The 27,570-nt window shown below is 39.3% G+C and overlaps 2 protein-coding genes across 2 annotated transcripts in view; both read left to right on the plus strand.

Moving 5' to 3' along the window:
- Window positions 1-27,570, plus strand: part of RASGEF1B (RasGEF domain family member 1B) — a 632,849-nt gene that overhangs the window by 115,060 nt on the left and 490,219 nt on the right. Inside the window, exon 2 of the mRNA XM_032149109.2 lies at window positions 14,511-14,558. Coding sequence (XP_032005000.2) covers window positions 14,511-14,558 — 48 coding nt within the window. The remainder of the gene's footprint in view (window positions 1-14,510; window positions 14,559-27,570) is intronic.
- LOC116466323 (cytochrome c oxidase subunit 5B, mitochondrial-like) lies at window positions 9,497-9,889 on the plus strand. Its single transcript, XM_032753864.1, has one exon. It carries the CDS (start codon window positions 9,497-9,499, stop codon window positions 9,887-9,889), a length of 393 nt encoding a protein of 130 aa, XP_032609755.1.

Consider the following 27,570-nt stretch of genomic DNA (forward strand, 5'->3'; position numbering starts at 1 on the left):
AACACTATACTTTCTTGTCTGTTTTTACTATGCCAGAAATTGTCCTAAGTGGTTTATGACATTTTCACATTTAACCTTATGGAGTAACTATTATTAGTACTCCCATTTCATAGCCAAAGAAACCAAGGCTTAGAAAGCTTATGTAGTGACCAGGAGTGGTGGTTCATGCCTGTAATGCCAGCACTTTGGGAGGCCAAGGTGGGTGGATCATGAGGTCAGGAGTTCAAGACCAGCCTGGCCAAGATGGTGAAACTCCGTCTCTATTAAAAATACAAAAATTAGCTGGGTGTGGTGGTGGGCACCTGTAATCCCAGCTACTCAGGAGGCTGAGGCAGAGAATTGCTTGAACCCGGGAGGTGGAGGTTGCAGTGAACTGAGATTGCGCCACTGCACTCCAGCCTGGGTGACAGAGCGAGACTCCATCTCAAAACAAAAACAAAAACAAACAAAACAAAACAAAAGCTTATGTAGCATAGTTAAAGACGTATAAACAGAAATGTGGTAGAGCTTGTATTTAAAGACAAGACGCAGCAACATATGTTAGTAAAATTCCAATTTAAGCATTTAAATGTTTGTACGTGGAAGCAGCCCCTATGATACCTAAAAGTGAAGTGAACATCAACACTTCAAAGAGTCAGTAGAATCATTAAACTTATAATCTGTCTACAGTGAAGTCATAGAAGTACCAAGTGGGATATCTGGGAAAAGGGAGCATTTAAATATACAATTGGGGAAATTTCTGGTTAGTGGCTACAATTCCTCTAAGAACTTAGGTCTTAGATGGGGATAAGGGAGAGTTATGACCCTACAACCAAGTCAAAGTATTTTTAATCCAGGAAAAGTAGAATCATCTTTTAGGCCTTTGGAACAGACTAACAAACCGAATTTGGAGGGAGTGGTAGACATATATCAGACTCTCAGAAATTGCCTTTTGAGTAGGAGTGGAGGTCTCTTGACGCTGAGACTTATGATTGGAGAAATCCAATTTGAAGTTCTATAACAGAGTAGGTAGTGTGGAAGGGATATACTTCACAATAAGAGGAATTTATTTTACTTCTGAGTCTCTAAGACTTTCTTGTGAAGTAATAGGGACTACTCTGACTTAGGAAAAGAACCTCTTATAAAGAACAGAGTGGCTTTTACTGGATACTTTTAAAGTCTAGGCTTTCTGTGTATTTCTTTCCATTATGTTGAGAGTTGGAAGGAGGGACTAACGTAGTGAGAGCATGGAAATACTGGCCATAGCCTTTATGTCTTCTGACATTTTAAGAAAATGTAGGGTCTATTTTTTGCTACTCATATTAAATTCTCCAACTAATGTTTTAAACTCAAATTTTAGATTCTTCTTTGGAGGAAAGCAGGCTCTTCACTGTTTACAAGGTTATTTTTCAGTTTCAAAATTCTGTTTCTTTCCCATATTCCCCCATTCAGTTTTGACTGTTACAATCAGAAATCTTGAGGACACTTTTTTCTTGCATCTGTAGTGGGAACCTTAGCAGTAGATAATAACTGCTCCAGGTCTGTTAAATAGATGCATTCCCTAATCAATATTTATATTTCAAAGGATCTTGTGTTTCAAGGAAAAGATTCACTGTAGAATTTTTAAATAGTTATTAAAGTACACATTTATACATCACAAATTATTTTGAAGTGACTAAAGAGAAAAGGAATATACATGTAAAGAGTTAGAAGCCGCTTTAATTGGCTGTCAATTGGAGAGCAATCAGAAACAAAGATAAACTTCTCTTAAGGCAAAATGTGAGTCAATTGGAAAACCAGATTTGCTTTACAAAAATTCTCACAGACATAACTTATCAAGCATACTTGTACTGGTATTGTGTCGTGTTGTCACTGATCACTTCTCTTTGTCTTGTTGTTTTTACGTAGTTGATTCCACACGCTATTGTTGTCCCAGTAATGGGAAGTCAGCTTTCAGTGACAGTTCATATGATAAGGATCCCCTCCTTGGATAAGGAGTCTGCACCAAAGATAGTCATCTAGCATTTGTTTTTATAATTTCAAATCAGCGTTCAGCATTGACAACCTATCAAGTAGAAAAATAATGGTAACTTACCTTTATATAACATATGTTTTATGAAATTTCTGCGTGTTTCTCTACAGGTGAGTTCAGTGTTATATTTGGAACTTTGTGTTTCTTATATTTTAGTCATTTATAAATAATACAGAGGCTAGCCATGACCTTATTTTTTTAATTGCAAGTATCCCTGTTCAGACTCGTATAATATATATTTGTTGTGGAATGAGAAATGGGATTGGTTTCCACACTTTTTGAACACTGTTTGTTATTACGTGAAAGAAAAAAGAAATAAAAGCAAAAAAGAAAGATAAGGGCCCCAACTTAAAGCCTGCCTTCATGATCCATAAGTACCCATTCTTTTTGTCCAGTCAAAACCCTTTACATAAATGTAGTGATATGATCCCCATGTGTCAGGCACTGTGCTAGTCACAAGATACAAAATGGAATAGAATATGGTCCCCACTTTTAGGGAGTTTGCAGTCTAGTTCAGGAGATGGACCAGTTCACCATCAACTATTTTTCAATTTGCTCAATGCTATTACAGATTGGTTTAGCTAAAGTGCATTTTCAGAGTCTAGTGAAGGTTGAACAATTCTGCTTGACTAGAAAGAGAGAGCTGGGTAATACTTCACAGGAGTCTTGACATTGGAAGTGGGTTTTGGAAGGTGAATTGGGGTTGAGAAGGGGACGAAGAAGTTAGTAAAGCTTACATTGGACCTGTAAGCCACAGCCTATCAGATAACTGCTGTGTCTGGCACATGAATATTTAGGTGGGAGCCAAGCTTCTGCTAAGATGTGGTCTGCAAAGTTAGAGTGGAGGCTGCTTATTGATCACGGGGCAGCAGAAGGTGGACAGGAATTCATGCAGTAATGGAGGAAAGGTGTGTAAGAGAGGGACATGGGAGAGATGAACTAGGCAGAGACACATTCCCTATACAGTCTTACTTAAATTTCATATTAGAAGCACATAACCAGTTTTTTGTTGTTGTTCAATTCAACTTCACAGGTATTTGCTGAGCATTTAATATATTTTTTAAAAGAGGTCATACAGGCTATATTTATATGGCATCACCATGGGTGTGAATGGTATCTCCCAGGAAGACCATGCAGAGAAAACACAAACGGTAGCAGGGTGGGGAAGGGAGAACTGACATAAGAGATAGCCCAAAATAGCAAGGTAGGAAGAGACCCAGGGGAGAGTAGCCGTGGAGGCCAAAGGTAGACATTCAGGAAACTGGGAGTGGTTAACCGTGTCACAAGCTGCAAAATGGTAAAATAAGAAGAAAACTGCAAGTTGACACTTAGAAGATCATTATGAATGGGATACAGAGCAAGTAGGCAGTGGGGGTCCTGGGGATGGAGGGTAGCAAGTAGCCATCTCCCAATTTCACCTAGAGCTGACCCTGTACAAAGGGGTCTTATTTACGGCGACTTGAATACTTTGTTAACAGCTCTTAGAAAAGGTTGGTTGAGGAAGCAGATTGAAGCTCTTGGCTTAAATTAGGGTTCTGGATTATTTATGGATTTAATTTATCCCTGTGATCCATGTCCCCAGTTGACACAAGCTATCAAGAGTTAGCTGCATTCTTTTCTTCTTGAAATAGTAGGAAGAATATTTAATCATAACTGAGCTGCACTAATAGAAATTTTAATAAAACTGGGCTGAGCTAGGACTGGGAGGTTGCATAAGCAATCAGAGAGTGTGAATGTTCCTCTGGGTGCACTCTGTGCACTTGGCATAATTCTTAGGACTGAAATATAGTATTTAATCCAAAAAGCTCACAGGGTTTTCATAAATGCAGTTTAATTTAAAGTCTATGCAAGCACATGCGGTACATAAAGCATAATTTTCTGGGACTTTTAAGCCTCTCTACAACTTAGATAAAAGTTAAAAGAATAAAATCTTTGATAAATTTGATAGCATGCTCATTTAAATTGTTTACCTTCAATGGAAATCCAAGTAAAGATTGAAACTCCACCTGCCTTTCTACATACTCAGTTTTTCCTTGAGGATAAATAAGAAGGCCTGAAGAATTATTGTCATCTGGAGCTTAGAGGTCATCTAGTACAGTGTCTTCATTTTGCAGTGAAGAAACTTAGAGCCACAGAGGAGAAATGACTTTTCCAAGGTGCATTACTGTTAGTGTCAGTGCTGGGAATAGAGTGAAAACCCACATTGCTACCATTGCTGGCAACAAAAAAAGCAATATGACTAAAACACTGCAGATTCTTCTAACTCCTCCTTCAGACCTCTTTAATCCTGCTAGAGTTTTCTTTCCAAAAACAAATCTGATTGCGTCATTCCTTCCATGTTAAAGTCTTCAGTGGCTCCTCTGAATAGTAGCCAGACCCCTACCTATTTTTCTGGTCATATGTGCCCAACCACTGACCCTCATGGGCTACTTTACCATGTGCAGTCCTGGGACTCATCTTCTCTCATGCCTTTTCATTATGTCTTCCTGGGAGACCCGTCCACCTCCCTGGTGCTTAACAACTCCCGTTCATCCTCCAAAATTCAGCCTTGTACTGCCACCTCCCAGAAGCCTTCCTGCACCTTTTCCCTTTGTGCTCCCATATTCTGTGTGGTTGCATTTCTGTTATAATACCTGCCACACTGACTGACGACTGTTTGCTTATATGTTTGACTATGTGCTTATATGTTTGACTGTTCAGCTAGAAGATCCTTGAGTGCAGAGAGAATGTTTTACCCATTTTGACATCCTGAGTGTACAATGCCTGGTGTGTGTAGGGTTCAGTAAGTGCTATGGAATTGAATTGAACACTAACAACAAATCCAGAGAATTGTGAGTCTCTAATAGAATATTTAGATGACAGTATATCCTATGAGCCCTCATCAGTTTGAAACTAGCCTAGTTCGCCCACCTCTTCTGCCAGTTTTCCATAACCTTTGGAGAAATTGGTCAACTTGTTATTCCCTAGGGATACTGTATGCATTTATTCTTCCCACTGTGTCTTTGTCCATGGCATTGTCTCTGCCTGGCAAGCCCCTTTTTGTTTATTTAGCAGTTATTGACTACCTTTGTGTCTGACATTGTGTTGGACTCTTATCTTTTCCTTCCTAAACAGGACTCTACTGTTTGAGGCCTCCTCAAGTCCTGCTCACACTTGCATCTTCTTCTAATCAATGGTCTCAGTCCTCATCACTTTACTACTTCCTATAGGTATGGCACATTTGATATTTAATAAATGCTACCTTTTATGGTTATTTTTCATTCTGGGCACGTTACACACCTATTCAACTAAATTATAAGGCTCTTGAGGGCAGAGCTGTATTTTCAGTGGCAAACTTTATGTAGAGTCTTAATACATGTTGGTCAATGATCAAGAGGACTTGAGGGGCACATTTTTATGCTGAGGCTCTGTCATTGTGCAGTGTGTTTGTGAGGATGCTATTCATGGAGACAGGTCAGGATGGCTGTGGTCAGGGATTCTGGAATTGAAGGGCAACTTTGGGAAGCATAATTGTCCGAGTTCATGAAAAGTAAATATCTCCCAGATGGAAAGATTAGATCATGTAGAGATTTCCCCAAATTGCAGTGATTTATAGGCTTAATACCATAGCAATTAAAATCTGATTGGGATGGGGAATAATTTATCCGAAAAAATCAATAGAATTTTCAAAGGAAATTCTGAAAAAGTATATTGTGAAAGGCTACTTTATTTAAGCCTTTAAAAAGCTACAATTATTAAAATATGTTAGTACTCATTCACAAATTAAAAATATATTCTTCTTTTGTTGTTTTATGTATGTGTGCATGTTTTGTATTATACTATAGTGCAAATGTAAAAAATGCCTGTAAACAATCTCATTTTGATATGAGTCTTCATTTGAGGTAATGGTGGAAAAAAGCTTTAATATGCTTTCCCTCCCTTCCCAAACACCGCAGGGTAAGAAGCTGGATTACAGTGAAAGAAAAGGCATTGAGAAGTATTTTTTTTTAAAAAAATTCATGGTCCCTTCACATAAAAATAATTATATTATTCCAGAGATAACACAAAACAGATTCAAAGGGCAGAGTTTTTCTATAGATATTGTTAGGATGTCCAGTTAGCATTTTGGGGGTGGGGGGATGGGGGAATCTAGTAAAATAAATACCAAATAGATTAAGTAATTAAGTATAAAAATCAAACCACAGTCCAGTGTGAAAAAAACAAATGGAATATTTATCAAACTCTGGAGGGGGTATACTTTACATATGTGGGGCTCAGAAAGGGCTTAGTGATGGCTTCATTGCACATGAAGATCTACAGTACTCGTACTGACCCTGTCCAGCACTGGGTCCCCAACAGCAACCGGCATATATCGGGTTCCACGGTTATTTGTAAGAATGTGGGGATGCCTGGAGTGTAAATGAATGTGTAGACCTTCAGACTGATTGGCTTTGAGAGTTCTCTGCTTGCATGTGTGTGTTTTGGTTTCCTTTGAACTCTAGAAAGAGGAGAGAAGAGGAAATGGCCTCGTGGGACTTCTGTGTCACCATTTCTGACACTTCAGGGCTGTGTCATTCTTCATGTATTATTGGAAGGAGGTGCAAAGGAGGACAAGATCTCAACCAAAAGAGAGGGAGAGAAAAAAATGAAGCTCTTTTAAGGATGTAAGATGGGGAGTGGGATGTGGTGGGAGTGTATTCTAAATGCTTTTTAAGCAATTTTAATCATCTTTCTATTTCTGTGGTGGCAAATAAAATGTCTGCCTCTCAGGATTCATGTATTTTTCTCTAGCTAAAAAGTACTTGTAAGCTGGAAAAGAAGCTCCTCCATCTGGATTTTTGTTAGTTTCACAACTGCTTCATTACAGACATCAATAGACCCATCACACTGTGGGTCTATGACTATAGCTGGCTTAGTTGGCTTTCTGAGGACAGAGCTGTATCTGCCTGGCTCACCATTGTATCCCCTGCATTTATCTGTTACCTATTTTAGAGTAAAAACTTGAAAACATTTGTGGAATGAATAAATAAATGCCTATTGTGTATCTTCAGAGAGTGGTAGAGACCTCTAAGACATAACCCTTGATTTGGAGTTTATCATGTGAAAATATCTGGCCTTTATTAACACTTTCTTTGTGGCACTGTGTTTTCAGAAAATGCTCAGTATTAGACTTTCCTACATTAATTAGCCTTAGAGACATATGAATCCAGAATACATTATAGTCATTTTTCTTGGACTTGTTCATGCACTGAGTTCATTGTTTTATTTTGAGCACAGCTCCTTCTTCCCCTCTGCACTGTAAAGTTATTAATAGAAATAGGAGCTTCCCAGCTTCAGTGACATGCCTGAGAGGGATGTTCAAAAGAGATAGAAGGATTCATTTCCTAAGTAATTTGTATGCTTGCAGTACCACTCCTTAGAAACCCTGCTCTTTGTTGCTAACGTGGTTCATGACAGGGCTGGCATGCAGGAGTGAAGGCAACCAGGGAAGACAGGGAGAAACTGCAGCCTAGAACTAAAACCCTCCTGTCCCCACCCCAAGACTAGACAAGTGCTAAGGGTGGGCCAGATGGAGGCACTAGCTAGCAGTGGGAAGAAAGAACAAGGCAAGTAGGCAGACCACAGCACCCAAGCAGTCATGAGGCAGTCCTGGAAGAGGGTGTAAAGGTAGACAGCAGGCAGAAAGGCATCTGGGAGATGAGTAAGTGTGGTGGTTAAGGACAGTAGGTTTTGGAAGCAACTCAAGTGTCCATCAATAGATGAACTACAGACCGTAACTCCCTTGTCCTCTGCCTTCCACTTTGGTTTGGCCAATGGGCACTGGCAGCAAGTGATAGGGGGTGACAGGAGAGAATCCTCCAGCTCCTCGCCTGCTGGGCTGCATGCTGGCAGCCACTGTGCCCCTGCAGTACTTTCTCCTGTGGCTAAAGCTCTCTCAGAGATTGCCTGTGTGGGGTTAGTGATGATAATCACTTCCTACTGTTGTTAGCCTGGGGTGCCTCCCCATCTCTTACTGGTTTCATTAAGCCTGTCTGCACCTCTGTACAACTATGCTTGATTAAATTCTCTCCAGAGAGCCCTGTGTTTCCTGCTGAGTTCCTGACTGTTGCAGTGATACAGTGCTATTACCAGAAAGAAGGGGATGGATGCAGGGCAAACAATAACAACAGATGTCTGGCAGCAACTGATGCTGACCCACCATGGCCCCCTGGATTATAAATCTCCAGTCATCCCCCACAGACAGGATTGGACCCACAGCTGTCCAGTTACCCCAGATGTGGGAAGAGAATAAAATTGGAAAAAGAGAATCTAGAAGGGCCTGACAGCAGCCCAGAGTGACCAGAGAGGAGTTTTGTCCTAAGCATTTGTATAGATATTCCTCGAAAAGGAAGGACTCCTTACATTTCTGTTGGGAAGTCAGATACTTTCCCTTTCCCTAATGTGGACGAGGAGGTGGTGGTCCTACATTCTAAACGAATTGCAGTTCAGAGTGTCATAGGCCTTTTGAATTTAAACTATCTTCATGATTTCTTTTAAAGAAGATTGGATTGAAAAACGACTCCCAAATCAGAGGAGTATCTTCTGTCAATGCTGTGTAGTCAGTCTTGACTGCGTTGTTAGCATCCTGCAAATTGTGAAGTGACAAACACTCTTATTTCTGAACTTTCCATTTTAGCCACTTCTTCTTGTGTCATTCCAGAAAACGAGCAACACATGGATGTGATGTGGGAGACTTTCTTAATGTCATATCAGCTCAGAGGTGTCCTTCGTGCCAGTCTCTGAGCATGAAGTGACACTTCCAAACAGGTTATTACTCCCATGAGTTATTGGGTTGCTAATCACCCCATTTACAGAGTGATCCCATTACATTACCCTGCAGTGTTCAACTAAGGGAGCTTAGACCAAAGCCCATATTTAAGAGCGCTCCCTTGCCTGTTTCATCTTGGGGTTTAAATTGAATTCTCTGATGTTGGTAGAGCAACCTGAAACATTTCCTAATTCAGCTAAAAATAGCAGAGGGATCATAAACGCGGACCCCTTTCCTGATGTGAGTAGTATCATGGGTGGGGAAAATGCATAGTAGTTGCTGGGAGAGGCCACTTAAATTCCCTTTTGGTTTCCATTAAAATCCTGCATGCATTGTACTCAATCACAACTGCAGGCTTAGATGTCAGAACGCTCATTTTCATAAATAGGCCTGGAAAACATAATCACATTCAACCCTTGCTGTTTTGAACTCTGGAGTAACTTTAGAGAACGCACTATTTTAATTAACACTTACTTATAAAAGTTAAGGTCAAAATTCCTGACAGTTTATTATAATTCAATTATAGAAGGAAATCAGGGATTTCTTTTATAAGGTTTTCTTCTGCTGCTCCTGCCTCTTCTGAGTATGTGTGTGTATGTGGGAGTTAAGGTTAGCCTTGTTAGGTAGGCTATTTTTCTTTAAATGTGTTGAAGTCTACAATAAAACATTACGCAGACATTCCCCAAGTTGCGGGCGTGATGGCTTTAAGGTTACTTCGTGGAGCTGGAGCACTGGCTGCGCAGGCCCTGAGGGCCTGTGGTCCCAATGGGGTGGCCGTGGTGTGCTCTATGGCATCTGGAGGTGGCGTTCCTACTGATGATGAGCAGATGACTGGATTGGAGATGGAGGTCATGATGGTTGCAGGGAAGGGACTGGACCTATACAGTATATTACCCCCGAAGGCAGTTTCAGGCACCAAGGAAGACCCTAATTTAGTTTCCTCCATCACCAACAAGAGTATAGTGGGCTGCATCTGTGAAGAGGACAACAGTGCTGTCATCTGGTTTTGGCTGCACAAAGGCGAGACCCAGCAGCAATGCCCTAGCTGTGGAACCCATTATAAGCTGCTGCCCCACCAGGTGGCCCACTGAGCCCATGCATTAAGTTACTCAAAATGTGCTGTGAAGTTTTTCTTTCCAACTAAGACTAGCTGGTGTATTGGCTGATATACCAGACAAGGCTGTATAACTGATCTGTGAATGTTCCTTGTATATGCGGTGCCAGTTACAACATAATAACTCCTTCTCTACCTTCCCCACTGCCAAGCTATTCTGCTCTCCTTTCCTTCTTGCCATTCATTAGTTCCAGAGAGCAATCTTGGGGTTCTTGGACACTAATGCTAGCTAAAGTCTGACTTAGGCAAATTTCTGACCACTTACCTCTTCTCCATGACTTTCCTTCTTTCTTTTGAGGCAGTTATTCATGTAGAATAGTTTTCGTTGCCCTATCTTTCCTTTCTTTTTGAATTTTTACCAATTTTTTGAGAAAAGCAAGTTTTTTTCCTTTTCATTTTCTCCCCATTTCTGCATTTTCCAAGCTAGGGGACAGGTGAAAATAGGCAATAGTCCATCTCTGGTGAGAGCTGGCCTGGGCCAGCGTGCCTGCCTCAAGGAGCCCTCTAATAGCCTTTTTAGTTCCCTTGCTGCTCCTTACCACTAGGAGTCCTGAGTGGCCCTATTCATAGCTGCTAAAGATCAGAGCAATGCTGGTGATGCACTTGAACTGAGAAAAGCAAAACCATCCACTTGGGAGGGAAGGGCGAGCGGCATCGGACACATTAGCTGTGAATACCATGTCTTGAAATTTCTGTAAAGGCCTCTTCAGAATTCCAGAATTTCTACCTTGGTCTTCATCTTCTTCAAATTAAATATACATTTTGTTTTACACTATTGTTCAAGATACACGGAAAAAGTAAAACAGGTTGTTAATTGATTTTTATTATTTTCTGCTTTAACTGTCAGTAGCATGGTAGTTTACTGCTTTTTACTGCAATTACATAGCATTTCAGTTATATTAGTGATTAAATAGGCCTTTGTGGTGTAGCCTATAAAATTATCTGTATAGGGAAAGTAAACTCTAGTCTTTTATATCTAACTTATGAAAGAAATTTTTGGAAGGCCACCGGATTGTAAATAGTAGACCCACTCCATAGCATGGAATGTGCAATACAGATGATCTTTATTAAGCCCACTCTCCATTCTGTCAAGACCCAAGAGCTCATTTAATGTCAAATGAAAAAGGCATTTCTTTAGGATTGAATTGGCTTTTAATCTCTTATAGAAATTGAGGGCTTTTCCTTTAAGTCATGTTGACTGTCATGACTTTGAGTTGTATACAAAGGCCATATTCATGGATGTTTGTGGAAATTAATATGGTATAGAAGCCCAGCCAAATTTCTAAAAAATGTAAATAAACACACAATTTGTATGCTTATTTTTTTTTTAATTGGAGAGGTTAAAGAACTATTGTAGATCTGCTTTTGGGCTAGTGTGAATAATTTGCCAACATTTACCTGTTTCAATTCTCCTAGCCCCAGTTACCACTGTCCTTGGCAGGTGAGTGTTTCTCAAATTATTCTTTGTAGACCATATATCTATTTCAGTTCTCTGGGGTGCTGGTTAAAATGCACATTCCAGGGAGATATCCTACACCTACATCTTCTTACTTGGAATCTTTGGAGTTGGAGTGGGAAAATGGAATGGTTAACAGCCCCCTAACTGATCTTTATGAACTCTAGAGTTTGAGAAGCATTGATCCAGACTTTCTTTCTCAGGATTTACATGGTTGACAATGAATGTGATGATAACGGTCCATTTTGATTCAGGGCTTAGTTTTGCTGGACCTCCATTTTCTGGATTTTTGACTTCTTCTTTGGAGTAGATTTGTATTAGTTTTCTAGGGCTTCCATAATAAAATACCACAGGTTGGGTGGCTTAAATAACAGCAATTTATTTTCTCACAGTTCTGAGAGAGACTAGAAGTCCAAGATCAAGCTGTCAGCAGGGTTGGTTTCATCTGGATGCCTCTCTCCTTGGCTTGTAGATGGATGTCTTTGTCTTCACATTGTCTTTCCTCTGTGTATGTGTATTGTTTGTGTCTTAATCCCCTCTTCTTATAAGGATGCCAGTCATATCGGATTAGGGCCTGTCTATATGACCTCATTTTACCTTATTTATCTTGAAAGCCTCTATCTCCAAATACAATCACATTCTAAGGTACTGGAGTTAGAATTTCAACATATAAATTTTAGTGGGAAATAATTCAGCACATAACAGTCTAGATGGACTTCAAAACATGATATGAATAAGTGAAAGATGAACACTCGATTTCATCTCAAGTTTCTTTCCCCATCCTGGCTCTGTCCATTAGAAGGAAGTCTACTACTGATTGGTCTCTCTTGTCTAAGGCAGCAGAAGGGAAGTAGGGACAATCACAACTTGTTTTTGATTGGCCCTGTTCCTCATAAGATCTATTTCTTTGCTTTAGGCTCAACTGTTGTAAATGACTAAGGGTGGCAATTCTCAAAGGGAATCTCAGAAGTAAAAACTCTTGTCATAATATTAAGACATTCTTTGCCTTTTTTATTGGGTGACATTTGCACTGATTGTGTAGAAGCAATGGTGGCTAAAACTGTTGGTGCTTTAGCATGACTTAACGCAGTAGCACCAAACTGTATACTAATCTTTATAATTTCACCACTGTGCATTTGCACTGCAGGACAAAAATGCCTGTTTCACTTAAGAATGCCCTTGATGAAATACTAAAAATTATTAAGTTTGTTAAATCTTAACCCTCGAGTACACAGCTCTTTAGTATTCTGTGTGATAAAATGGAAAGTATGCATACAGCACTTTTGCTCCATTCAAAGGTTCATTGGCTGTTTTGAGGAAGAGCACTGTGCAATTGAATTGTGAGCTGAACTAGTCTCTTTTTTCATAAAATACCATTTTATCTTAAAAGAACAAGAGATGAACTATGATTATTTAGATTCAGGTGGCTGGCAGACATGTTTGCAAAAATGAATGAAGTAAGTGTATTACTTCAAGGAAGCAACTGACGGTATTTGTTGCCTGTGATAAAATTCAAGCTTTCAAGAGAAAAGTAGAATTTTGGAAAGCTTCTATCTGTTACTATGAGCTTAATACCTTATAAGCAGTTGAGGATTTTTTCGGTGAGGTTGGTTATTAACAAATGTGATTTTGGGGATATTATATAGTGAAATGGGTCAACATTTGGGAATTCTGCATAACTCACTGAACCAATGTTTTCAAAATGACCAATACAAGATGCTACAAAAGATCTATTTAAAGTGTAAGGTAGACCAACACATTTTAATGTAACAGAGTATAAAATGTTCATGGTATGATTTCAGACTATATATTGCAACTAACCCTTAAGAAATCGCCACTTGTCAAGTTTTGGCATATTATCAGAGAAGAATATCTACAATTTTCTGAAAGGATCATTACAAATACTCTTTCATTTTCCAACCTCATATCTGAGTGAGGCTGGATTTTCTTCATTTATTGAAAGCAAAAACCTATCAAAATAGATGAAATCAAAAGCAGTTTTGAGAATCTAGCTATCTTCTTTTTAAGCTAAACATTAAATAAATTTGCAAAAATGTAAATGTCATCCCACTATTTTTTTCTGTTTTGGTGTATACATACACTGTGTTTTTTAACATGTAGTGAATTTATTCTTGCTATTTTAAGATGAATTAATAAATACATGTTTAAACATTTCTCAACTCCAGTTTCTAATAAGGTGAATATTAGTAGATATAACCCATACAAACAAAAGCTTTTTGGGAACTTCAAACTTCAATACTTTTAAAAAGTATAAGTGGACTTTGAGATGAAAAAGTTTGAGGACTGCTGACTTAGGAAGACATTTTTCTAGCTATGTTGCAGCAAATGATTTAGAGTTAACTTTGATTCATAGTATGTTTAAAGAAAAATATATTCACTATGTGAATACTAAATATAGTAAGCTTGACTTGCTTTTTTCTCATTGGGAGAAAAATCATAATAATATTCCATATCAAAATATTCTTATGCATGGCTTAATGCCTGGTTTACCTTTGCTAATCCCAGATCAGTTTAGATAATCATGAATAAACTGGAAGAAAAAAAAGCCCTATATAAGAATTAATGTTTCTGAGAGCTTTTTTCAATGTAATGAAAATTTATTTAAGTTAACAGATTAAAATCTGCCCTACAGAAACGCACTTGGAAATCTTCCCATAAGCATGTTCTTTTCTTCATTCTGCCTGTTTTGTTGTGTTCCAATTTAGAGGACATTTCCTTCCTTTCCTTCTCTTTTTTCTTTCTCGCCTCTTGTTTCACTCATTTTCTTCCTTCTTTCCCTTTCCTTTATTAGAGCTGCAGGCATGTGCTGCAGTTTTTGGTTTCTGCCAGTGTCCTGTAAGAAAAGATGCTGACTTGGTAAATATGAACAAGGCATTGCCAAAGTGTAGGTCAGTCTTGGCATTCTCAGCTCTAGAACTTAAATAGTATGTAAGTTTCAAATCTCAACACTGGAGTCTGTGCTGTGTTTCTAGTCTTGGATTTCTAGATGCTTTGAAGGAAGTTTAGGGGAAAGGATTTTAACTTAAAACTTATGCCTCCTATGATAGAAGAAATGACTTCAAAATACATTCTACTATTATACTGTGTTTTTCATAGATTTCTTTCTCATTTTTTCCTCTAGTCTAAAAGTCATTCCCGAGTTGGCCTGAAATCAAGCACCAAGCAAAAGGTATATTTTTTCTTCCATATTGTTCCTTAAAAAAATAATTGTTTTGGGTGGGTGCATTTATTTATTTATTTATTTATTTATTTATTTATTTATTTATTTATTTATTTATTTTTCTTCCTGAAGAGAATGACTTGTCTTTGGAAGGCCAGGGCATACCCAGAAACAAAGTAGTTCTTATTCTCATATGCTTTGCCTTCATAATAGCAAAACTGAAAGGGGAGAGGGATCCTTGAAATGAAATATAATTTGAGGGAGATTCTTGAAACCCAGTGACAGAACCTGAGAATTTTCCCATGACTTACAAGCAATTCTGAAAGCAAGGTCAGAAGATACTGTGCTATATTCAGCTCTTTTATTTTCTAAGCACTTCACAGTGAAGCAATTTGTTCCTATCTCAGTTCATATTTTTACTAAACTTTATTCTCTCAACATGTGTTGTGGAGAATAACCCTCACTTATGACCTGTGATGAATTGGTTAAAACATGAGCTCTGTGAGTCAGAAAGAATTGGTTTCAATTCTTGGTTCTGCCACTTTGCTATGTGATCTTGAACATATTTGTATAGAGAAGATGATCATACCCACTAGGGTAGCATATGTTAAGGATAAAATGAGATAATATATGTGAAAACACTTACATCCCAGTACCTGGTGCAAAGTAGCCTTTTAATAATTTTGAGGTTCTATATTTCATTGATAGTTCAGAAATTCAAACAATAGAAAATTTGAAATTTCAAAATATTAATTCTCAGACAAACACACATGAATACACGCATACACACTTTAATTATGTTAATTCCTGGTGATACATGGGGCAAGTTTGGAGAAGTTCATGTTTAATTTTAGAGAGGTTCATATTTACATATTATTCTTCCACTGTAGAAGTTTGCACTGATGGGAGTACTTGCCTACCTTTTCAGAATAATGCACATAGTAACTCAGAATACCTTTCTTGATGCCAATTGTCAGAGAAAAAAACACTGCAAAAATTCAAAGCATCTAAGAGGTGCTGAAGAGGATTAAAAGAGGCAATGTATGTGGAAGCATTAAACCCATGCCTGTGTCAACAGTAGCTATTTTTGTTAGAGAAACATTATGTTGATTGAGAAGATAGACAAACCCAGGTTCCCACCCAGCTCCAATACTTACCACATAAAAAGAGCTAACATTGATATAGCAAGCCCTATGCTCCAGGTACAATACGAGCATTTTACAATGAACTCATTTAATAGTCTCAGTGACCTAATGAGGTAGGTGTTCTTGTTTCTCAGGGCTTGTCAGGAGAATACCACACCAATAATTGGAAAAGAGAATCTAACCGGTTAACCGGTTGTAGTGTTTTAATGAGGTAATGAAAAGGGTAAAAAGAAGGGTAGAAAGAGAGCTGTAAGGTATCAGGCAGGTAGCAAGCAATTCCAGGGAGCAGCTGCCGTCTCCAGGGCTGAGGAAGCAAAGGAAAGAGCTGGGATTACTAACACTTCCTGGACACTTAGAGGAAGGGCCCCACAGAGCTGAAATGCAGACCTCTGAGGAGGGGGCGGGTGCCAGTATCCCTGAGGGGCACATAATGAGGCTGATTCTGGAAAAAGGAGGGGGCAGGTGCCAGTGTCCTTGAGGGGTACATAATGAGGCTGGTTCTGGAGAATCTACAAACTGGCTCAGTGGCTCTGTAGGAAGGAAAAAAGGATGGTATTGCTGAGGCAAAGTTCATAAGAAGCACACGGGAAGGACCAAGTCCCATGTTCCTCCTCGGGCTCTGCCCCTCTCGCTAGCGCCCCTACTGGCAGATATTACAAGAAGCAGCTGACTCAGCCAAAATGTGGTTCTCAGAGTTCCAGCCCCAAGCATCACAAAGCAGATAATAGAAATGTGGGCTTGGAGATGAGCGATGATAATTTAGCAACTGGCACAATTATTAGCTCCATTTTTCAGACGAAGAAACCAAGGCACAAATATATTAAGCTATGTTTGTCCAGAGTCACACAGCTAGGAAGAGGCAGAGGCAGAATTTAAACCTAGTCAGTCTGGATCCAAAAGTTTATGCCCTTAACCCCTTAAACAAGTGACTACGGACAGAAACACTTTTCTGAGTCTTTTTAAAAATGGAGATGATACTTCTTAACGTGTAGGGCTGTTGTAAGGGTTAAACAAAACAATATAAAATATGTGCCGATCATACTTCTTGGTACATAGTAGATTCTCAATAAATACTAATTCTTGTTAAATATATTTTTCTTGTTTTAAGTATGAGAAGTTCATTTTGCCTTGGTGACTTTATGTGTAGTTTTGAAAGTATCTATGTTGCCTTCGCCTTGGAGTGGTTCCATTGCCAGTGAGTTGTTTATTTAATTTAATTCCTCCAACTTTACATATTTTAAAGTATTTAAAGTTTTCTGTGTTGGAAAGTAAATAGCAGAGAGAAGTTAATCCTGGAGCTTGATCAATGGAGGCTTTATTGAGGATTTCCTTAAAACTCAAAATTTATCAGGGGCTATGTCAGAGCACAGAACTGGTCTTTCACTTCAGATTTGAAGCAGTGGGAGAAATCATTAAACTTATTCATTCATTATTTAATGCGACAATTATTTATTGGGTGCCTAATTGTACTGGATGCTGTGCTGGCCATCAAGGGTTATATAAACACTGACAGATGGACCCTGCTTTCAAGACTGTTTCTTACAATTTAGTAGTGAGTATAATGCAACATCTCAGCTGCACATTCTCCATCACTCTTTTTCATCTTGGCAGGTGTGTTATGTGTGTGTGTCTTGCTACATAGATGTAATGCTATCTTGTGGGTAAAATATCTATTAGGCCTACTACTGAGTTGACTTATGTCCAAGGGAGATTAATGGGTGTAGGGAGGTATGAGGGGAGGGCAGCTGACTCTCCTGAAGGACAGTCATTCATTAACTGGGGAAGAGACAAATGTCAGACTAGACACAGGGAATTAGTGGGAAAGGCTGAGAGGCCAGGCACACTGGAAAGCCCTTGGGTCCCTGGTGGTAGGTGGTAAGAAGTATGCATGCAGGGATGTGAGAGTTAAAGGGTCCAGGCTGGATGCCATGATGCTGAATGGGCCTTTTTGCTCTAACATGGTTGATTGCTTGGGAGACAGGGTCTAGAGCAGCCAAGACCTTAGAGTCCTGGTAGTAGGTAACTGTGATAAGATCAGGAACCTCTTTTATATAAGTCAGGCTTCTTAAAAATGGTTTATTCCCCATCTATGTTTACTTTCTTTTGTTTAAAAGTGCCAACTGCCTGAGTAGCCCTAAATGAACTAAGGGAAGAGCTTTGTGTAGTACTTCGGTCAGAACTCCAAGGGGAAGCTGGCCTTGGAGGTCAGCAAGGTGTAGTGGTGATGTCCAAGATCCTCATGAGAAAATTCCAAGGTCATAGTCATGTGGTCAAGATCTTGTAGTTTTTTTCTAGAAATTCTGGAAAAATTAAAGAGATTAGGTTTTGTGGAGATATATTTCGTAGGACACAGGAATACCCAAAACCTGTCCTTGATCCCTGTGCCTCAAGAGAATCAGAGGAAAATAAATGAATACAGGACAAAAACTTGCACATGAATATTGTTTCCCTAATGTAGAATTTCATTGAGCTAGCCTGAGAGAAATCGAAGACTCTTTTGTCTCCATTCCATAAAATCTACTCACTGCTCCCTAAGTATCTTTTCGAGAGTAATAACAATAGTAAAATAGTATACAGTCAATGCTCTGGTTGCTTTGCAAACATTCAGTGGTGGCGTTGTTTTCATTAAAAATTTTTTTCAGATTATACTTTATTTTTTAAGAGCAGTTTTAGGTTCACAGCAAAATTGAGTGGAAAGTACACAGATTTCCTGTATACCCTCTGCCCCTTACCATGCACAGCCTCCTGCGTTGTCAATTCTCCCACCAGAGTGGTACATTTATTACAACTGATGGGCCTGCATGGACTCATCATTATCACTCAAAGACCTTACCTTACATTAAGGTTCATTCTTGGTGTGTTAGCTCATTCTTGTGTTGTTATGAAGAAATACCTGAGACTGGATAATTTATAAAGAAAAATGGTTTAACTGGCTCATGGTTTTGCAGGCCGTACAAGCATGGTGCTGGCATCTGCTTGACTTCTGGGGAGGTTTTAGGGAGCTTGGCAGAAGGCGAAGTGGATCAGGCATGTCACATGGTGACAGCAGGAGCAAGAGAGAGAGCAAGGGGGAAGATGTCACACACTTTTCAACAGCTGGTTCTTGTGAGAACTATCACGAGAACAGCACCAATGTGATAGGGCTTAACCATTCACGAGAAATCTGGCTTCATGATTCAGTAGCCTCCCACCAGGCCCAACTCCAACATTGGGGATTACAATTCAACATGGGATTTAAAGGGGACAACATCCAATCTATATAACTTGTTGCATTATACTATATGGGTTTTGACAAATGCATAATGGTGTGTATCATTACAGTATTACATCATTACAGCATAATGATGTGTATCATTACAGAATAGTTTCATTGTCCTAAAAATCCTCTGTGCTCTGCCTTTCATCTCTCTCTCTCCCCCCACCACTGAGAACCACTGATCTTTTTACTGTCTTCGTAGTTTGCTTTTCCCAGAATGTCACATAGTTGGAATTATATAGTATGTAGCCTTCCCAGATGGCCTTCTTTCACTTAGTAATATGCATTGAAGTTTTCTCCATGTCTTTTCATAGCTTGATAGCTCTGAACCTTTCAGCATTGAATAATATTTCATTGTCTGGATGTACCACAGTTTATCCATTCATTCACTGAAGGACATCTTGGTTGCTTTCAAGTTTTGGCAATTATGAACAAAACTGCTATAAGCATTCCTGTTGGATGGACATAAGTTTTCAACCCTTTTTTTGGTAAATACAAAGGAGTGTGATTGCTGGCTTGTATGGTAAAAGTATGTTTAGTTTTGTAAGAAACTGCCAAACTGTCTTTTGCATTCTCATCAGCAATGAAAGAGTTCTTATGGTTCTACATCCTTGTTAGCATTTGGTGTTATCAGTGTTCTGGATTTTGGTCATTTTGATAGGTATATTGTGGTATCTAATTGTTTTAATTTGCATTTACCTGATAACATGTGATATGGAGCATCTTTTCATATGATTATTTGCCATATGTATATCATTTTTGGCAAGGTGTCAACTAAAGTCTTTGGCCGATTTTTTAATCTGGTTGTTTTCTTTCTCATTGTTGAGCTTTGAGAGTTCTTTGCATATTTTGGATAACAGTTCTTTATCAGATATGTCTTTTGCAGATAGTTCTTCCTGTCTGTGGCTTGTCTTTGGATTCTTTTGACAGTGTCTTTTACAGAGGAGAAAATATTAATTTTAATGAAGTCCAGCTGATCAATTCTTTCTTTCATGGACCATGCCTTCAGTGTTTTCATCCCATTTTTTCAGAAAGAAAATTGATTTGCTAAAGCCTATAGTTAATAGAGTGTTTTAAATATCCTCATTCCCCCAGCCAAACATTTCACCATGCCATGGTGTTCGGTGATCTTGACTTTACTATACCCTTTTTCCTATCAAAGCAATCTACTCAGATCAGATAAATAAACTCACAGTAAATTACACTTGATTTATATGACTTCAAGTCTAATATCCCCTAAGGGTATTTGCATTTTAATAGGTAGCAGAAGGGTACATGTTAGCAAGCAGGGTACATGTTTTGGTTGGTAGGAAGACCTTATCTTTGCTCTTAAAATTACATTGTTTAACTTCAAGATTACTTCAGCAGGAAACATCAATTGGTTAGATGACCTAGGGTCACAATGCATATCATTGGTAGGCAGCTAATACTCAGTTTGGAGCATTGAGGCTAGCACTTTTGTATTCAGTCCATGATCTTCCTCCCACCCCCATTCCCCATGAACCTCCTCACTTATGAGTGTAGTGTCCCTTGTTCCCACTCAACCGCAAACTCTCCTCCAAACAGAAGTTGTATTAATATTTGTAATTTTCCCAACTTCCTTCTCTTTTGTATCTAGTATCTGAGAGTTTCATAAATATTGGTAAGAACACACTGTGCCCCCATGTTACAGCAGAGAAACCATGCCATGGACAGTGGTGATGCCTAATGTTAGTCTCAGGTCCCTGGAGAAGTAGCTTTTAATTTTTCCTGCTAAAGACTAAAAAAGGCTCTTGAACATTTCTTGTGTTATTCTTGTTTTCTCATTCGATTCTAATGCTCCGTTAGCAGTGTTCTTTTGCCCTTCGAATCCCTCCACTCAATCCCCCCTCCCTTGCCCCCATTCGAAACCTTCTTCACTTTCAGCATCCTGCACCAGAGTGGTACATTTGTTATCATCAATGTAGTTACGTTGATGCTTCTTTATCACCCAGAATCCATAGTAGTTTACATTTGGGTTCACTCTTGGTGAACATTCTAGGGGTTTTGATAAATGTGTAATGACATGTATCTATCTAATATTGTAGTATCGAACAGAATAGTTTCACTGCCCAAAATACTCTTCTGCTCTGCTTACTAATCTCCACTCCCCTCAACTCCTGACAACCACTGATCTTTTTACTGTCTCCATTGTTTTTTTTTTTTTTTCCTTTGAGATGGAGTCTTGCTCTATCGCTCAGGCTGGAGTGCAGTGGCATGATTTCGGCTCACCGCAACCTCCACCTCCTGGGTTCAATCGATTCTTCTGCCTCAGCCTTCTGAGTAGCTGGCATTACAAGCACCTGCCACCATGCCTGGCTAATTTGTGTATTTTTAATAGAGACAGGGTTTCACCACAGTGGCCAGGCTGGTCTCGAATTCCTGACCTCAAATGATCCGCCTGCCTCGGCCTCCTAAAGTGCTGACATTACAGGTGTGAGCCACCGCACCCAGCTGTCTCCATTGTTTGGTCTGTTCCAGAATGTCACATAGTTGGAATAATGCGGTATGTAGCCTTTTCAGATTGGCGTCTTTTGTTTAGTAATATGCATTTAAATTTCCTCCATGTAGTTTCATGGTTTGATGGCTCATTTGTTTTTAGCACTGAATAATGTTCTGTTTTCTGGATGTATCACAGTTTATTTATTCATTTAACTACTGAAGGACATCTCAGTGTCTTTCAAGGTTTGGCAGTCATGAATGAAGCTGCTATAAACATCTATGTGCAGGTTTTTGTGTGGACGTGTTTTCAACTCATTTGGGTAAAATGAAGGAACACAGTTACTGAATCAATTTTTGTCTTTTTTTCCCACAAATGACTCAGAGCCTTTGCTCCATTTCCCTCAAGTATCTGCTCCAACTTTTGTGTTTTCTCACTTGTGCTTCCTTGGTTTTGGCCACGTGTTTCCTGCATTAAGTCTCCAGAGTCCCCAAGAATGATCTATGTCCCCTTGGAGGAATGTAAGAAAGAGTGAGATGCTCTATATCAGTAATGCAGGGGAGGTTTTTTGTTTTTGTTTTTGTTTTTTTGAGACAGAATCTTGCTCCATTGCCAGGCTGGAGTGCAGTGGCGCAATCTCGGCTCACTGCAACCTCTGCCTCCTGGATTCAAGTGATTGTCCTGCCTCAGCCTCCCGAGTAGCTAGGACTACAGGCGCCCACCACCATGCCCAGCTAATTTGTTTTTGTATTTTTAGTAGAGACAGAATTTCACCATGTTGGCCAGGATGGTCTTGATCTCTTGACCTCGTGATCTGCCCGCCTTGGCCTCCCAAAGTGCTGGGATTAAAGGCGTGAGCCACTGCGCCCGGCCCATGCGGGGAAGTTTTTAATGTAGCAACTAGATTTGGACAAGTCAAGAAGAAGAAACCAGAGGATGAGTTTATAGCACCCAAGAGTTAAATTCCAGTCCTGCCATGCAAGTCTTACTGCCATGCAGTTCTTACTGGGCCTTTTACATCACTATGAGGGTCTGAACACTGAATCTACCTTGAGGGAAAATAAATGTCACTGCTTTCTGATAGTGACAATTACCCTTGAAGGTCCTGACAGGAGATGGAAAGGGAATCAGGCTGCCTAGAGCAGAGCCTGTATTATCTTTAATCCACTGTTATCTTTCCATGGCCTGTGAAAGATGCCCAGTGGCTTTTTGGAAGATGCTGCCTAATGAAAGTGACAAAACAAGCAAACTGAATTTAAAAGTTAGCGATCCTCTCTACAGACTCACAACAATAAGGACTTTAGGAGAGCCTATTATTTCTATTTTTTTTTTCCAGAAAAGATGCTGAATTAACATTTTAATATATTGGTTAATTAAAAAAATACTAATTAACTTTTCTAGATAGAGGGAAGTTTTTGAGGTAAGTATTACTCAAAAGATCAAAGGCTATGTGTTAAACACACTGACACTAACTTTTATAGTCATCTCTTCTCTGAATTTTATCCATTAAAAAGACCCAGAAGGACAAACTTGGCATTTTAGCAATGTAGGTCAAATTCTATCGCTATGAGCTCCAGGGAACAAGCTGTCCAGTGCTTTTACTCTTCTTGAACTTGTGTTCTGTTGAATAGCATTTGGAGAATATGAGCCTGGGTCTGAGGCTTTGAGAGTATATCACGGATTTTGTAAAAAATTTGTTTTTAATTGACAAATAATAATTGTATATATTTATGGGGTCCAATGTGCCATAGATTTTTAATGTGATGGCATTTGTTAAATGGGAATTGAAGTCATTTCACTTTGTGTCTTGTCCTTTTTCTCTTCCCTTTCCTTGGTGGAGAGCAATCTAAGTCTTACCAAGGTGTGTACTTCCGCCATATCCCACTGGCTCCGGTCAAGGGTCTCCTTCATTTCCATCTTCTCTCCCTTAATTTTCAAATATGCTGAGACATCCCAAAGATAGACTGCATGTTCAGATTTGCTTACATTACAGTCAAGCATCTCAAACTTAGAAGAGTGGGCTTTAGGAATGGTGTAGGCCGGTGGCTTTAGGAGCCCTCTTCAGCAACGAGCAGGTGTTTTCTCGTAAATTGTGCGGAAAGTAAGGCCCAAGCTGGATTGCTCAAAGCATTCACCTTGTATTTCTGGAGCAAAGGAAAAATAATAGTGCCTCAGAGTACAACTCACTTTGTTAAATATTAAACATGGTTACTTCCCAGTTCCCCTGTGGTTTCCTGAGTTTCAGCAGGTTTATTCAAGCTCGTCCTCTAGAGTGCATTTCTAGCCTGTGAGTTAAACCCAGTGTTTCAGAATGACAGTCACTCTCAGAGGTGGGGCCTAGGTGAGGTTTTGCTGGGAAATGTCAGAAAGGAGCTGTAAAGCCATCCAAATGTGATGCAATTTCTTCCCTTCTTGAAGGGACTACCAACTGGAAAACCCATGGCACAACTCAGAAAAGCTGGTCAGACTGTTATGAGGTCAAAATTTTGGTTTTGTGTCTCTATGTAGCCTTTATTTTAGGTTAACTAAAACAAAAGTTTTCATAAATAAATAAAAATCTTCAATTCTTCGGAAATGCTCAAGGTAAGATTTAAGAAATAAAGAATGAAAATCCATCTCATTTCCCCCACTTCTTATAACAAATATCATTCTCTATGCAGAGATTAGAAAATCAGGCCAGGTGCAGTAGCTCACATTTGTAATCCTAGCACTTTGGGTGGCCAAGGTGGGAAGATTGCTTGAGGCCAGGAGTTCGAGATTAGCCTGGGCAACATAGCAAGACCCCATTTCTACAACAAAATTAAAAAAATAGTTGGGCATGGTGTTGCAGCTATAGTCCTAGCTACTTGAGAGGCCGAGGTGGGAGGATTGCTTAAGCCCAAGAGTTAGAGGTTACAGTAAGCTATGATCATGTCACTGCACTCTAGCCTAGGTGACAGAGTGAGACCCTATCTCAAAAAAAAAAAAAAATCACGATTCAGTTATGTTTTATTTTGCCCATTTGAATGATTTTAAAAAATACTGAGCCAATATCTTTTAATGTGAATGTTTTCACATAAATACCTGGCTTTCTGGCTTGTTTTGAAAAAATTGGAGTATCTGAAAAGTTAGCATGGATTTCCACATGCCAACGATCTACCATGATGAGGGGCCCCTGCCAACTCTAAACAGGGCAAGGCACCTGCAATTAATCACAGTCCTCACCTTTCCCTATTGTATTCCTGATACACTCCAGCTCATGCCTTTCACTGCCTTCCTGGCCCCTAGTAGCACTGAAGTCTTTGACTTCTAATCTGTGGGATATTATGCTACTATTTTCCCTAAGGAGTTCGAAGTCCTTATGTTTTAGCAGAGCTCAACCCTGGGCTGTCTTGCAAACACATTCTATTTAGCAAATTCATTAATTATGGTTCACATTTTCTTTGAAACATGTTAGGCTCCAAGAAAATTAATTTGAACAAATATTCTTTGTTTTAAACTTATTTTCTTACAATGCATTGTGACATTAACACTTTTTAGTAAATAATTCCATTTCATACAATCTTGCATTTCCTCTGAGTCCCTAGACTTACAGAATGACAGTTCTACATTCTATTTAAGCTAAGAATCATTTTCTATTACAATGAAATTAAGGATAGGTGTTAACACATGGATATGCTGGCTTCCTACATAATTACATTAGTCCAAGTTCATATATTATTCCAAACATGAATCTTTCAGGCCAAAAATATTCTCAAACATCCATACCGAATCCTGAAACAACCAATGTAGGGATTAAATAGGAGGGAGAAATATTAATATATTCACAAAAGGAAGAAGTAACAAGGAAAAGCTGGACTTTAAAATGCAAATGATAGGATTCTGGGAGGCTGTTGCCTGTACTGATGGGTCCAGAACCTCCAGAACCATGACCAGGTACCAGTCTAAGGTAAGGTGAGTGAGGCAGGCACAGAATTTAAGAGGTGCCAACAATCTCAGTTATCACCAAAAATAATTTATTAATAAGTTCTGTTATTTCCCATCCTCCCCATCTTACAGCTGAAAAAAACTGAGGCTTAAAGATATTGAATAACTTGTCCAAGGTAACAGCTAATAATTGACAGGGCCAGGATCCAAGCAGCTTGACTACAGAATCTACCCATGTCCAGTTACTATAAAGTCTAGTACTGCTTGACTGACTCAGCCTGCAGTTAGATCGTCACACTCGTTTGATGCCAAGGTGACTCCACTATCCTGATGGTACCTATGAGGTTCATGACCTCAGCGCAGCCATACATAGACTGGCTCTAGGGAGCTGAATTAATTTAGTGGGCAGATGTGGCCTGTTGGTTTTCTTGTACTTCATGCCTTCTGTTCAATGCAGTGTTAGGAAGGAGAGGGAGGAGAAGGATACAGGGAGAGAAGGAACGAGAATCAGGAAATACATAGACACAGAGAGAGACCAGAACCTAAAGACCAAAACAATGAACAGATAACCTGTGGTTGGTGGAGGCAAGAGCAATGGAGAATGGACTGTTTCAGCATGAAGTGTGAGCCCAGAATGAAGAGCACGGGGACACCCTGCAGTTGAAGAGAATTCACATAACTCAGAGCTGTACTGAAATGACCTTCCAGACTCTGGGAGTATGTCTGTGGCCACTTGAGCTTGTTTTCTGGTTTCCTTGCTGTGTGTCCTTCTCTTGTCCTTCCCTAAACATCTATTTTGAATTTTAAAAATTATTTTAAATTGACAGTCCATATATTAATAGAAACAGCCTAAGGTGTTTACTGCAACCCAGAAGAGCACAGTGGGCCCCATCCCTGCTTTCAGGACTCCCTCTTCCCCATCTGAGGTGTCCTGTTGTCGTGTCTTTTCACTGACCTCCCCTTTTTCCCTGGCACCTGCCTCCCTAGCCATCATTATACTAATGTAAGAGCCTTTTTCAGCAGAGCCATGTTTTTCCTTTGCGATGCTTCATGAAATGGTAAAGAGTCCAGTTGTCTGTGCTCCTGCAGCTGGGAGTGCTTCATTATCTGTCAGTTTCTCCATGCCTTCAGGGCCTGAAGCAGAGAGTGAGGAGGAGAGGGCTGGCCAAGAAGGGGGCAGTGTCTGAGAGGGAAGACATTCAGAGCTAAGAAGGAAGTTCTGTTACATTTGCAGTACACTGGAAGCATGTCTGTCTACTTTACAGGCATATTTCCTGTAGAATACTTACCTTTAATTTCAGACTTGCTGCTACTGCCATAACCAGATTTAAAATATATTTGGTAGATTTTCCAGCACCACTTAACTCACTAAAAATAATATTTAACTCTCTAACTCAGTGATTCTCAGTCCTGTCACATTCAACAACCCATTTGGCAATAAATATTTAATATTTTGTAATGATGACTCTTTTATTACTTGTATGGATAATGTAACCTATTTATACATAATTTTTAAAATTCTCTAACTGTACAAGAAAAAAATAACAGAAAATTAAATAAGTAAATATCAATTATTAGGCAGGAGTCTACCAGAGAAATATAAGTTTGCCAGGTATTCTTACCTTTTTTTTAGCTGGGAGTGTGAATAATGCAGTCTGATAAGGTGTTTTATATTAGCCACTCAGAACAACATGAGTGGTTAATATATGAGTACCATTATATTCCATGATGTGGTTGCCCGAAAAGGTGACTGTGGTAAGCAGAATAATGGTTTCTCCAAAAATGTCCATGTCCCAAACATTGGAAGCTGTGAATACTTTGCCTTACATGGCAAAAGGTACTTTTCAGATACGATTAAGTTAAGGATCTTCAGACAGGGAGGTTATACTGCATTGTCCGGTGGGCCAAATGTAATCACAAGGGTCCTTGTAAGACAGAGGCAGGAGTATTAGAGTCAGAGAAGGAAATACAACAACAGAAACAGAGGCTGGGGTGATCCAGGGCCATGAGCCAGTGAATGCCGGCAGCCACTAGAAGCTAGAAAAGGCAAGAGAAGGGGTTATCCTTAAAACTTCCTGAAGGACCACAGCCCGATGGTCACTTTAGCCTTCTGATCTCTAAAATTATAAGAGAATAAATTTGTGTTGTTTGAAGCCCCTACGTTTGTGGTAATTTCTTACGGCAACAAAAGGATACTAATACAGCCATCAACTCTTGGAAAATTCCAAACTATCAAAATACAGTCTTTATAAAATT

Source organism: Hylobates moloch, unplaced genomic scaffold, assembly GCF_009828535.3.
Source record: "Hylobates moloch isolate HMO894 unplaced genomic scaffold, HMol_V3 SCAFFOLD_2, whole genome shotgun sequence".
Lineage (NCBI taxonomy): Eukaryota > Metazoa > Chordata > Mammalia > Primates > Hylobatidae > Hylobates > Hylobates moloch.